This window comes from Sander vitreus, chromosome 13, assembly GCF_031162955.1.
Source record: "Sander vitreus isolate 19-12246 chromosome 13, sanVit1, whole genome shotgun sequence".
Classification (NCBI taxonomy): Eukaryota; Metazoa; Chordata; class Actinopteri; order Perciformes; family Percidae; genus Sander; species Sander vitreus.
The window spans coordinates 17,081,290-17,096,066 of NC_135867.1; the positions used below are offsets into that span (position 1 = coordinate 17,081,290).

The 14,777-nt window shown below is 40.8% G+C and overlaps 2 protein-coding genes across 2 annotated transcripts; both read right to left on the reverse strand.

The window, feature by feature from the left end:
• Positions 1–1,425: 1,425 nt before the first annotated feature.
• Positions 1,426–5,737, reverse strand: LOC144528148 (uncharacterized). Its single transcript, XM_078266619.1, has 2 exons — positions 2,350–5,737; positions 1,426–2,220 (listed from the first exon to the last, which is right to left on the reverse strand). Exons 1-2 carry the CDS (start codon positions 5,585–5,587, stop codon positions 2,099–2,101), a joined length of 3,360 nt encoding a protein of 1,119 aa, XP_078122745.1. The 5' UTR covers positions 5,588–5,737; the 3' UTR covers positions 1,426–2,098.
• Positions 5,738–9,629: 3,892 nt separating this feature from the next.
• Positions 9,630–12,959, reverse strand: LOC144528245 (organic solute transporter subunit alpha-like). Its single transcript, XM_078266734.1, has 8 exons — positions 12,881–12,959; positions 12,420–12,571; positions 12,169–12,242; positions 11,080–11,238; positions 10,741–10,852; positions 10,504–10,650; positions 9,886–9,991; positions 9,630–9,790 (listed from the first exon to the last, which is right to left on the reverse strand). The coding sequence occupies exons 1-8, from the start codon at positions 12,957–12,959 to the stop codon at positions 9,630–9,632; spliced, it is 990 nt and encodes a 329-aa protein (XP_078122860.1).
• Positions 12,960–14,777: the final 1,818 nt, after the last annotated feature.

A 14,777-nucleotide genomic window follows, 5' to 3' on the forward strand; every position in this document is an offset into this window, starting at 1 on the left:
AGGAACATCGTCTCTCCAAAGGCAGAAGCAGACACAAACACATGTAGAGCATAGAAAGCCAGGGTGGCCTCAGTGCATTATAGGTGCTGTAATTTGTGTAACATATTTGGGGCAAGGAGCCTGGCCTTAAAGACACCCATACAACCTATGAACAGGCACTCCGAGACAGCTTTTGCAATATTGTTCAAAGGCTTATTCCAACATGTCCCCTGGTTGTACTTCACTCAAGGCTGTTGTCACTTAGCACGAAAGATTGCTGGGAAATCATGTGAATGTATGTTGACAAAAGGCAGCATTCACTAAATTTCAGGCATGTTCAGATTCATATTCAGATTCCTCTTTAAAACTCCAGTATAAATCATGGCATATTCATACCAACAGTTTCTATAATTAAGAGCATGATATAAGGTATCACACTGTGTCACAATGTTAGCCCCCATAACCAACCCGATATCTGCTCTAAAAGGCGTGCTTATAAATATACATGCTGTTTCAGACCATTTTTAAATGTTTAAATCCCAAACTGTAGGTGTTATGAAGAGGCAATCCTGTGTTGTGTCTGAGCCTCAGGGAGGACCTGTTATTTTCTCAGGGAGATGGTTATACCCTCTGGAGTCTGTGTCAGCACCTGATGGTGTGAAATCCTCGTGTTTTTCTCGGGCAAATGATGGTCTTCTCTACTCAGCTTGCAGCCTCTGGCTTCCAGAAGTACACAGAGGTCTTTTTGTGTCACCTCCACACTGCTTTAAAAAAAAAAAATTCACCCTTTGTCCTTTAGGCCTTATTCCCAACACCAGACTCCTCTTAACATTACCCCATGACTTAGATCAGCTTCCCATCCTTAACCTGAGGTTTTACTCTCACCCTAGTAGCTGTTAGAGTTGCTTTTCAATGTGTTTTACCTACATTTTCTGTCTTTGTAGAACATTATAGTCTTTTCTGGTTCACTACAGCCTTTTCTGTAGAGTAACTCTGTGTTTTGTTATTTTCTACAATGATATCAATTACCCACTCAGGCATTATGCAGCACATCCATGGGGTGCATTTTTACACTAAGAATAGCAATGACACACATTCCCTAACCCTTTTCCTGATAATAAGGTATGCATGTTAAGCGTTTTCCCTTGTAGCTGATTGGCCGGGCTCTGCTGACATTCATGTGCTCGCTTTTCAGGTCAGTGAGCTTCGAGTGTAGATGATGTTAGAATGAGGACACTCGAGCTGTAGTAAGATCGTGAGCCACTGTGGGGATTTGCCGTGAAAATATAAAATGTTTGTCATATCTCTTTACTCTGATCTTTAAATTTCCCTCATGTAATTTCCTTCCACATACAATTAAATATTGAAAACATGCAGGATATAATTCACAACTTAAACAGATCTCATCTTGCGAAGTACTCATAATGTTTTATTGATTATATAGGAAACAGAACAACATAGATGAGATGATACACAGAGATATTGTTCTCATCTGAGTATAAGTGGGATAAGGATAAGGATGTGCCAGTGTATGAGAGATCTCTCAGCATCCTCTCTGTCTCGCTCAAACATCCACAATACCATTCATAATGGCTGCTGTCCACTGTCCTTTTCATTGGAAGGAGTGTTTTCCATTCCTCCAACAAAACCAGTCTCCCTCAGAGTTCACAGTGAGATCTGATCATGTTACATATGAGCAGGCCGACACACAGACGCTGTACAGTTCAACATCTTGTGCAAAATGTAATGGCACATTTTCTGCTACATAGATCCAGAGATAGGTGTGGAATATAAATTTGGTTGTTGCATTAATTTATAGAGCTCCTGATGTTCTTCTCCTGACATAAATAAAAACAGGTTATTATCAAATAGACTTGCTGAAAAGAAAGACAAAAAGATTTAACGGTTCCTACAAAAAGTGAGAGTAACAAAAGTTAAAAGTACTGTAGAAAAGATTAATTCTGAGAGTCTGTCGGAAAAGCACCCTTTAAAAAGGCACTCGCCAATGTTGTGTGACTGTGTTCCCAGAAGACCTTTTATCTTGCTTATCCTTAGTTACCGATGCTGCTGTGTGTTCAGGTGTGACCCCGAACCTTTCCTGAGTGCATGTCCAGTTGGCTCAGCACCAAAGAGCCAGACTTGTTGTTCGGCTCCCTGTGGAGATGTTTTGTGCTTGAGTGCTGTCGGCCTCCTCGACTCTGTTACTGTTGCTTATGGTGTAGTGAAGCCAGGAATTACAGTCTAGAAATATGAAAAAAAGGATGGTTGTGTAGTTATATTGGGAAAAAAGTTGCAGTCAAAGCCATAATCTGTGTCGTGTGTTTTATTTTCTTATCTGGGTGCTGCCACCAGCAGCTGCAGGTTTATTACCAGCCCTGCGGACAGGAACCTTGGACACGGGTATCTTGGTGCGAGAGGGTTCTTTAGCTTGAGGGATTTGGGAGGCAGTGTGAGACTGTGCGCCATGCTTCACAGGGATTTTTGAGTCACGCGGTAAACTGGTGAGGACCTTCGGCTGGGGAAGCTGCTGACTCTCCTCCTGGGTGTGTTTTGAGGTGGGCACATCAGCCTCAACATCACCGATTTTATCTTTGCTCCCTGCATCATGTGAGTTGAAATGGGGCCTCTCTTCTTCTCGCACAGGAGTAGGTGGGTCCCTGCATGCTTCATCGTCAACATGTTGACTGTCCCGGACAGGTAGCTTGCCTGCTCTGCCCCCTCCTACTACAGGTATTTTGCTAAGTCCTGATGCCTTTGCTTGTGGTATCCTCCTTTCTCTGGAGGGACCCTGGAGGCTCTTTTGTGACTCATTATGCAGTTCCTCTGTTTTGGATGGTACGGTCTGGGCCCCCTGGGCACTTATGCTACTTGGACTAGTCAGTTGCCCATCGACTGATGCCTGTCCACTTCCTCTCATCTTAGCAGAGGCTGGGGCCTCACTCGGACAAGGTGCAGGGGTAGAAGGAAGAGAAGTGACAGGGCAAGGGACAGGGGTTGGTGCAGGAGGGGCTTTAGATACAGAATATGGGATATGAACAGGGGCAGGAAGGTCAGTAGATACAGAAACTGGGATACAAGCAGGGGCAATTTGGGCTTTAAATTGGGAAACTTGAATTTGAGCAGGAGCAGGCGAATCTTTAGACACAGAAATTGTGATCTGAGCAGGGACAGGAGGAGGTTTTGATACAGAAATTGGGATTTGAGCAGGGACAGGAGGGGGTTTTGATACAGAAATTGGGATCTGAGCAGGGACATGAGGGGGCTTTGATACAGAAATTGGGATCTGAGCAGGGACAGGAGGGGGTTTTGATACAGAAATTGGGATCTGAGCAGGGACAGGAGGGGGCTTTGATACAGAAATTGGGATCTGAGCAGGGACAGGAGGGGGCTTTGATACAGAAATTGGGATCTGAGCAGGAGCAGGAGGGGCTTTAGATTGAGAAACTTGCATTTGAGCAGGGGCAGGTGGATCTTTAGGTACAGAAAATGGGATTTGAGCAGAAACTGGAGGGGCTTTAGATTGAGAGACTTGGATCTGACCTGGAGGAGGAGGTGTTGTGGATGCTGTAGAAACAACAGCAGGAGCGGTAGGAGTTGGGGTCGATGTGGGAGCACGGGGCATCTTATCTAATGAGACTGGTGCAGGAGTGGGTTTAGTCATGGGAGGAATCTTATCTAAGGAAGTTGAAGATGGAGTTGGGAGAGATGCAGCGGCACTGGGTTGGGTTCTAGTCCTGGGAGTAGGGGGAGAGTAAGGATAAATATCTGGAACACTTACAAGGGAGGGAGGGGTCTTATTTAAGTCCATTGGGCTAGAGGTAAGGGTAGGTATGTAAAGGGCCGCAGATACCGAGCCTGGGGTTGTAGTTAATGTGGGAACCATTGTCATCTTAGAGGGGATAACTGGTGCAGGAGAGGAGGGTTTGGTTGTAACTGCACAGGCCGGTGATACTATCACTGGGGCTTTAGATCCTGCAGCTGAACTTAGGGAAAGTTTGTAGGAAGTGGAAGTTTGTGGGTTCAAACAGCTGGCTGAATCCAATTTAGCAGGTGAAGGTTGGGTGAAAGCAACAGGAGTGGGAGGGCTATGGGTTACTGGTGGAGGTTTAGCTAACACAGGAGTTGGAGTGGTTACAGAGATGGGTTTACTTACTGAAGCAATCACTTGAGGAGGTGCTGCAATCTCTGAAGCCAATTTGCTAGCCGTACAGGTAAGAGTTGGGCTAATTGAGGGAGCCTTGACTATAGTGGCTGGGGTGTTTGGTGGAGCTGCGGTAGTAGTAGAGGTGGAGCTCAGTGCAGATTTAATTGTCATAGAAGGGGGAGACATTATTGGAGCCGAAAAGCTTGTTAAAGTTATAGGGGTTGTTGAGGGTTTTGTTGCAATGGGCGTAGGAGTCAATTTAATTTTAATGCTAGCAGAAGGCTCAGAGACTGAAGTAGAGTCCAAACTCAATTTGACTGAGTGAGTAGTCAAAGTGGAAGATTTGGTCAATGTCGTGATGATGGAGCTGGGCTTGGCAATGGGAGAAGAGGTTGAAGTTGTCTTTGTCAGAGGAGTAAAGGATTGGGTGAAGGCTGTCGTGGGGACGGCTACAGATGAGGGTTTTGCCGTAGCAGCAGTGCTGACAGAGGCAGAGGTCAGTGGAGTTGAGATGGTAGGTTTAGAGAAGAGAGATGTGGATGATGGTGTGACTTCCGTCACCACAGCACCGATGGGACTGCTGGCTTTCCCCCACTCTGCCTCCACATCAGCCATGATGTCACCACCCCCTGAGATTGAGTCAAAGGTCAGGAGAGAGGAGATGTCTGCCAGCAAGCAGCTCAGGCTGTTATCACCGGGTACCAAGGGTGGTTCAGAGGTGGGTAAAGGCGGCACATGCTCATTAGTTCTACTCACATTGCCTGCTGTCACCTGGGGAGTTATGGTCTCTGATGGGGATGTGGCTACACTGTCCTGTGTTGTTAAGCTCTTCTCAGGATCACAGCTCTCAGTCTCAGGGCTGTCCAGAGAGCGAGGCTGGAATTTAGGGGTAAGGGTGAGGTCCTCTTTGATGATTTCCACACTGTTGGCGCGGGACGACATGAGAAGAGGGCTCGGAGGGGCTTCCTCCTTCTCTTTATCTTTTGATCGGAATCTAACATTGTCAAAGAGACCCTTCAGCCCACGACGATGCCGACCCACTGGCTGGGACACGGTGTGGACTCTGCGGTCCCCCACTCCTCTCCGGCCACCCCTCAGCAGCGACAGGAAGCTGAGGGACTTGGCTGAGCTGGCTGAAGAAATGGAGGCGCGAGCAGGGGCAGCAGCCAGAGTGCCATCTTCACCGAGCGGCTCCTCCTCTGCCTGCTCCCTCTCTCCTTGACTTACCTCCTGTCCCTTTTCCCTGTCCAGCTCCTGCTCTAAATCCCGTGCAGCTGTCTCAGATAATCCATCTATGGTAGTGCTCCTGATAACAGGTGACTTGTTGTTTCCATCTCCTTTGCTTCGAATAGAAAAGATGTTACCTGGCTTGCGTTTGCCAAACAGCTTGAATCCTTTTCTGATTTTTCCACTCGACTGGGATTCACAAGGCAGGGGGTCCATGTTCTCTGTTTGTACATCCATCTTCTCTCTGTGTCCCCCTTTCTCTGTATCCTCCAGTCACTTGCAGTTATTATTCACCTGCCAGTGGAGTGAGCATTTATATCCAGACCGTATCTCTGTCTCTGTCTGTAGCCTTGCTTTACCGCTTTTGCTCTCAGTGCGTTTCTTTAATGGCTGTCTGTATCCCTCCCTCTGTCTATCTTTCCCATCCAGCCCTTTCTCCTCTATTTCTCCCTTGAAAGCCCCTCCCCTTTGCCTCATTTTTGTCTGGCTGCTCTCCCTGGTTGCCATAGCAACTGAGGAGCTAAGCAGCTTTCGTCAGCAATGCAGAGCCAGGGGCTGTCATCAACCCACCCTGAACACAGCTTTCCCTTCCTCTCTTCCTCTCTGTCTGATGACTATGTTTACATAACAGCAAAGACAAATACTCCATTAATAGAGCCAAATTTTGAATTCCGAATGATCTGGCTTTATATAAAAAATCTTATCCAGATTAATGCAATGTACCTCTATATGCAGCCTAATAATCTTTTAATAGAACAGATTTGCTTTTATTCTAAATAAACTGGTCTTAGTCACATCAAGTGTGTCACAGCAACCTGCATTAACTCACACCAGTCTGCTAAAAAATAAACAAAATGTAAGAAAAATTTAATTTTATAAAGAGTTATTGCCGTAAAGTGCAACCATTTATCACATTCACATTTGGTAGATAATTAGAACATTGACCTACATGTATATTCCTATATGTACAGCATTTTCATCTTTCATTCTATCCACTATGCTGCATATTATTTCAAAATGCATAATTGTAACACCTATTAGAGAAACAAATGTAATGTTTCTTGTGAAGTTCAGAAATTTCCCAGTTTGGGATCAATGAAGTCCATTTATCTATCTAACTGTTGACGTTTCCTTTATAAATCAGGATCATGGTTGTGGGAGGGCGGTGTGGTTGTGTCCTTTTAACAACCTTAACAGAGTCCTGATGACAAACAAGCCGTAAATGAGTGGTAGTGTTAATATGATCTCTCGTATTGTCTGTTTTCTAAATGTTAATTTGAGCATTGTTTAGAATTCTAGCATTCAGTAAAAGGGAGATGTGATTTTTGGAAAACGTCAAATGCAATCCTCTAATCGACACAGTGCTCAAGCTATTGTTTATTTTCACACTTTTTCAGATGATTGATGTGAATGTTGTTAGGAGTCTTATTAACCAGTCAATAGAAATAAATACCATATACAAATTACTTGAGAACCATTCATAAATTACTTTAAGTATTCCTTTTGAAATAAGGAACTGTAAAACTAATGTGATATTATATATATTGTTTAAAAATGTAATGATTTTTTTCTGGTTGCACTAAAAACAAATAATCAACATAAATTAATCATGTGAGTTAAGGAGAGGTGACTGGGTTTGGGGTGGAACGAGCATGGCCTCTTGTGGTTGCTTAAGAAACAACACGTGGCACAGTTTGACTGTAGATGGCTGTTAAGTGCAATGAGTCTGAAAATAAAGCTGCTGTCTCATCCGCATGCATTCCTTGTCCCAAATAAGTCTGAGTAAGTAGGTCAGCAATCTTTGAACAAATCTGGCTGTTTTTTCAGGCTGTGTTAAGACCATAGACTGTATATAAAAGGTTAAGACACAGTAGGAGGCTTATGGGTATAGTCACACTAATACGCAGTTGAAGAGGACAACGAATAATGATTAGATTTAATTAATAAATTCATTAGTAAAAAGTATGTCTGTTTTTACAGGGCGCATACATTATTGCAGCAGAGATTGACGTGAGATTCACACTAAAATCGAATTGAAACCAAATTAAAAATGTACAGTGTACAAATACTTCCGTGTACATGCTGCTTGGTAAACAATAGAGAGAACAGATCATTTTTATCAAATACATTTATGTTTTGGTGCTTAGATTCTCAGTATAGGTTAATATATGCATCCTGGGTACTGTAATGAGTGCACACACTCACAAAAAAACGGAATACTTTGTAGTTTGTAAGCATTTACTGCCAACTTTAGTACAAGAAAATACATCAGATGTTAATCTAGGCCTCATTTGAACATCCCCACACCTTGGCCAAAGTCACCAGTATTGTGGTTACACACACACACACACACACACACACACACACACACACATTCACAGACAGACACACACACACACACACACACACACACACACACTAACTAACTAACACACACATTACCACAAATAAATAGGTGTTTTTGATTACTGTTTTCATGGGCAAATGTTGTCTTCAGCACACACATATTTATATACCAATGCAATCCAAATTGTGTCCACTCTGTTTTGTTTCAGTATGACATGCATATATATTAACTTTACAGTTACGCTGTTGCACTTCTCTGTACATCATATCGGTATTTTGTAGGAAGGCTCCTAGTTACAGGCTGTTAACCCCCAATGTCTCTAATATCTATTTGTCTTTTGAAACTAGTAAAGCTGAAGGAATAGTTTGTCATTATGGGAAATATTCATACTTGATTTCTTGTAGAGACGTAGATGAGAGATTGATACCACTCTCATATCTGTATGGTAAATACTGTATGAGATGCATTAGCAAGACCCCAGGAAGTCATTTTGCAAGCAAAGAAAAGGTCCTGTACATAACCCCACTGTAAAACCAGTCTTAATGCCAAGCTAAGATAACTGGCAGTATAGCTTCATATTTGCTGTACAGACACGAGAGCGGTGTCAATCAAAGGTATAAGAAAAATGTCATAAAATGTCAAACTATTCCTTTAAAGGGTCAATTCACTTAAATCAGAAAAATGAAAAAAATCCTCCTTCTTCTCTATCTACTATCTATCACATAGAATTGGCTAATTTGCACAAGTTTTGAGGTATCCATCCATGAATTTTTGCCTCCACTCCAGTACAATGGAAGTAAATGAATTAAATTGATTTTGGTGCTCAAAACATTAAAAAACATGTAAACAATTAAACAGCCAACATCTCTTTCCAGAATCATTGTCCTATCTACTCTGGGTAACCAACAAAGCTCACTGTAAACAATCTTCAGAGAGACTTTTCCTCAGGCAGAAAGTAATAATTTGGGTGAACCAACCCTTTAAGTTTTGTTACCTATAGCAGTCATTCTGTATTGTCTTCATGTTATGTATTGTTGAATAATGGTAGGGAACCCAACATGACAAGCCCCCTGATGGTTTCTGGGTTTCCTTTGCATGCCCTTTTTTATTTAATGTATCTTAAATGTATCATTGTTTCTGTTGCTTTTTTGTGCTAAATAAATCAAATGAATTCCCAACCAGGGGCACTTGTACCCCAGGGGGTACTTGTACAGAAATTGTATATAAATTATGATTTGATTAAGAGAATACATCCACATCTTAACAGTAAGTCAACTGTAACACCTAAACACTATATGTTGCAGTTATGTAAGAGTGTTAACACTAGTTAGCAAGCGAGTACAGAAATTTGAACAGTTAGCTAAAAGTAATAAATAAATGATAGAAATGAATAGCCAAAAGTAAGGACTAAACAGTTCAAATGATAGCTGAAAGTAGTGAAGATGGTTAAAATTGAGTTAGTATTGGATAAATGGTTGAAACATTCAGCTTCACTGCAAGTAGTAGTAGCCTAGTAGGCTAGTAGTAGTAGTACGATTGCTGACCAAACCAACCTAAATATTGATTGTTCAACAAGTATGAAAAAATTAACAATATCCACTTTCATATAATGAATAGTGTTATACATTTGGAACATACATTGCAAACCGATGAAGTGAGTTCATCTGACAGGGCTGTGGGGATACCTCAGACCAAAAAGGTTGGGAACCACTGACCTACAGGATACCGATTTTGACAAAGGTCTGTGAGTGCTGTGTGAAAAGGTCAAAGAAAAAAAGGGATGAAAGTCACCAGAGTAGTGATGTTCTCTTCTGTTACATTTGAGTGACAGAATGAGGTAAAATGTTACATCATATCAAATTTGATGATAGATTATCTGATACTTCATTAAAGAGCTGTGTTGACTTCCACTCAATTATCACGTCTCCTCTTTTAGACATCATGCTCCGCAAGAGCAGTCTGCAGGGCGACTTTAGAATTCTGGTCGTTGTCATGTGCCTCAGAGGGAAGTGTCTCATATGTACGACGGTACAAACACCGATTGAGCAGAGTGAGGATGAACATCTCCATGATCATTATCTGCTGATTTAGCACTGCAGGACAGATAGAGAGAGAAAAGAAAGTTTGGGTTTCAGATGAATTATTTCACCTCACATGTGAGCAACGGACATTCAGAGATGGTTCTTACTGGAGCCACGAGCTTGAGAAGAGAAGGGAGGGGCGCAGGCGATGGTTCCATCCAAGGCCACAATGTTAATGATTGATGTCTGCAGCTGACTCAGTACAAGTATTAACTAAGGAGAAAACCAATACTTGATCAGTTCCTGTACATACAGTGTACATGCAGTTAAAGGTGCACTGCTTGGCATCTCTAAATATCAATATTTTTCAGCAGGAGTTTGATATTATGGAAACAAACAAGTACAGTAAGTAAAGTTTATGTCTATAGCACATTTAAACACAGCTTAAGCTGACCAAAGTGCTGTACAAAGAAGCACCAAGGTGCTGTATAAAAACACTGAAATGTAAAACAAATGCAACTACAGCCAAGGGGATTGGTGTTAAAACTCTAGTTTACCAGTGGGTATGTGTGGTGCTTCTGTAAACTGAGACTACATTTCCTATAAACCCTGTTACTCTTTCAGTGTATAATCTTTTCTTTTGCTTCGCTGAATAGGATGAACACACTGGAAGGAATTTTTTCACCAGGCTCCCACTCATTCCTTTATTTGCCATTGTACTAAAAGTTAAAAAAGGACTTTTTTGACATCGTAGCAATCCTATGGTATTGGTTGTATTGACTCACTTGGTAGATGGCATACTTGGGTACAATTTTGAGGCTGCGTAGAAAGCTGTTAGTGTTCATGAAGATGATGGCAATAGGCCAAAGGGCGATGATGGTGAGAACGCCTATGAATGGGTTAATCCAAATGGCTGTACCAGTGATCTCTAGCTGGGGGAAAAAAACAAAGAAATAATTAAATTTCATGTCATTTTATTCTCAGTACAATCAGATATGTAGAAAAGCATTTCAAACACTTACATCAGACAGATCAAAGTTGCCATTTGTCCACAATACTATGGCGAGGACAGAGAGCACCGTCTTTAGGATTGCATACTGAAGAGAACCCAACTTCAGGAAGAATAACAGTCGCCTGAATGATCCCATCCAAAGAAAGATCCACATCAGAAATGTACACAATCACAACACAATGTGCAGTCGGTATATATAGAGCATGAATATAAATAAGAGCAGGATTAAATTGCCATAAAAGTCTCAATTTATTAGCAGGAAAGAACATAGGATTCAATTATTAGAGCCGGAACAATCACAACCAGAATGTATTTGTATGAACATAAATGTAATGTAAAATGTAAATACCGTGACATCACCACGCGGGGTAAACAGAGGCAGCAGCAGCAGCAGGGTCCTGTGGTGATCTTAAAGGTTTTACCGGAAAATCGCTTCAGAAAAACATTGCTGCCTCCAAACTCCTCGATAATCAGAACCAAGACCTTATACATCACCACTGCAAAATAACTACACAGAGAAGGAGAAGTGATTTAGGATGGTTTGTATAGAGCAGGTATGTAATAATTCTCAAAAATCCCTCTGTGGCCAAATGACAAATTACATTTTTCATTTATTTATTCATTTCATAAAAACACACCTCTTGACACATGAGGACATAACAAACAGCCCTTGTATATGGAGTTATACCAGCTGTTGAACATGCTGTACTGTATGTAATGTACATAAATCCCATAAATCAGAAAGCAAATAAAATGTATCACTGCAAGCGGCAAAAGCCTATAAAGAGTTCCTGTATTTTATTGAAGTTGAGCACATGCTGGTTGGAGATGTGGCATGGTCTTCGTGTGGGTAATGATTAATCGAGTGTTTCAAATATGCTGTGACCTTAAGCTAATTCATACAAGGCTTACAAAGTTGTCATGCCTAACGGTTAGTAGCCTATCTTTGTATGAACGGTTGCAGGGACAGTCTTGAAAAAGATAACACTATTGGATGAAATCTTACATAGGCTACCGAATAACTTTATTAAATTAAATTATTTACAATGACAGCCTGCCTTTTACAAAGGCAAAAGGCTGTTGAGCTTAAAAAATAACCGAATAAAGCTATATGGAGGAGAACATAATAAAGGAAGATAGTGGTTTCTATTATAACCTGGAAGCTGATATGTCAAACAAGATAACAGCAGTGGTGAGTTCACTGCAAAGTGAGATCTAGCTACCGGTCACAGCTATTAGATAACAGATATGAAACTGGAAGTTTTTGACGTTTAAAGTAAGAACAGGAAGTAAGTGCAGATAAGAGAGAACATCTGTAAATACAGACTCCTGTCCGATTCAATATCATATTTCAGCTTTTTAGAAATATCAATGAAAGGAAGACTTTACTGTATGAGAAAATGTGTACTAATTTAGGTGGAGTTGAGAGAAAACGCACCAGTTGGACGTCATGTCTGTGATCATGACTGCCCTCGGGATCCACATCCCAAAACAAGCCATGGTGGCAATGACCTGAAACAGAGCAACACAATAATATGCAGAAAGATTTCATGTAGTATTTTAATGGGGCCTTGTACCCGAGTTCTTAAAACTTATTTTACAAATATAAAGTGGTTGATAATGATTATTTTCCTATTGGTTTTAGAATTAGCAGCAATATTATAACCCAAAACAGGACCGAATGCTTACTGGTGCGGCACCATTTATCCAAATGATGGTCGTCTTCTGGGGGTAGGGCAGTTTTTTGTAAATGTAGAGACACTGCTCCAGGTACAGCAGCAGGGAGATGCTGGACATGAAGGTGAGCATGGAGTACAGGCACAATCCAAACACATCTAGCTCTAATGTAAAACAGAGAGGGGATCAGATTATTTCATATTACAAAACATATATTTATGAGACACTTTATGTGAAATAATCACACACAAACAGCACAACACAGATTTTGCTTGGGTTAAAAAAAGGTGTGGGACATTGTTATATGTTTGGAACAGAGGAAAATAAAAGAAGAAGAAATCAATATCATATGGACTCTAAAACACACAGCTGCATGCGTGACACTGCTGAGTGAGCTGTTAATGTCATTAGCTCAGATTGGCTGATAAGGAAACATTATCAGCAAGCAGGATGTGGGAATGTGGGTCACTTACGCTTGATCACGTCGATAGCCAGCGGGGGCTCTTGTAAACAAGCTGGATCAATGGTGCTGTTGAGTTGAGTTCCCTCCATGGCATGCAGATAATCCTAATAGACGAAATAAATCTTTAAATTGAACTCCGTTTTTTTTTTCTCCTTGTAGAAATGACTTTAAAACCTGTAAAAAAAAAGTTGTAATATAACAAGTTCTACTTAAAAAAGTGTGTTTCCCTTTACATTGCAGTGTCTGCTGTGCATTCTAGTAGCAAATTTAACAGCAAGTGTACTTTACCCTTTAGGTGACTTTTAAGGAGTGAAATGGTGGGATGGCACAGTTTACAAGAACACCTCCGTCCTAACTGTTGCTCATTCATTCACAGACTTAAGTCACAGTAATTAAAATAATACAAAGGTCAGAGTTTTGGTTAAAAGTGAGACCCATTAAGTGTGCCAGGAGAGTTGAACTTTGACAAGGTGTGTTGTTTCCTACCCAGTAAATATAAAAGAATATAAAAAGATAAAGACATTTCTTTCAAGCTCAAACTATGAGGAATACATATTTTATAATGATATGTCAGTGCCTTCAGTCCAACACACAGCACTTCAAAGTCAAATTACATTATTTCCTTTACATTGGTTTGTCATTATTGTGTCACATCATGTCCCCCAGTTCTCAGCTGAATCTTCAGTATGTGGCTACTGAATCATTTTGAATTATTTTCCCATGCAGGCTGAGGTTGATAAGGTCAGACAACATGCATGTTTGGGACATAAGGGCATTATAATCAGGTTAACTGAAAGAAAACCTTTTTTTTTTCAATAGGGGAAAACTGTTTTCATTAAATGTGTTTGAAAGAGTCACCTTTTACACACAAATAATCACTAAATGCTAGTTAGTTGGAGAAGCAAAAGAAATGGACTTCACTCTGAGAAAATGTGTGTGGTTGTCTGAGTGTTGCTGACATTGTCCTTCTAACAGTACTGGAGTTGAGAGAAAAATGAATGCTTTTAACCTTTTGCTCTTACACCATCAAGAATGTCAGTATTACATTAAAGTGGCCGTGAGACACTAAATAATTAAATGGATACAAATTTTGAATAGAAAGTTTAAGATCTATAATTAGACAACTTGGATAATCTTTTATAAGCAAGCTTTAAAAGGTATAAGTGGTTTACGTTATCTGTTGCATTGTTGTGGAGAGGTGAATGGCACTGAGGTCATTCACCTTTTCCCGGCTAATCTTGTTCCCCGCCCATCGTCAATCAATTTTATTTGTCACATAAAAATAAAATTGATGTACCTGTAAAAGTCAAGTTATGAAACGCTTGCCTGAACATGTCAGACTCAGCACTGTCCAACTTAAATTATCTTGAAAGGGTATTGTTTAATGTGTTCCTCATTCAGCATCTCTTCTACAATTGATTGAGGATGGAATACCCACCACTGAAGTTTATTTACTATAGCAACTGTCACAGTGAAATACTTTTCTTCACAATTGCAATCCATCCTCTGGGGATCATGAATGCCTGTACGAAATGCCATGGGAATCCATCCAATAGTTACTGAGATATTTCAATCTGGATCGAAGTGACATTAATACCATACCACTAGCGTGGCTAAAACAATTAAGACAGCACTAGAAATTTCACCCAAAGATATTGTTCTGTATATCGTGCAAGTCTGATGAATTTTATGTTTAAAGTACAAACAAAGTTGGAATATGCTTAGAATTTTTTTTTTTAAGATTATATTTTGGGGCATTTCTACCTTTCATAGACAGGACAGTTGAGATATTCAAGGGAAGACCTGCAGGAAACCGTCACAGGTCAGACTCGAACCCTGGACCCTCTGCGTCGAGGAATAAACCTCTATATATGTTCGCCTGCTCTACCAACTGAGCAACTGGCCAC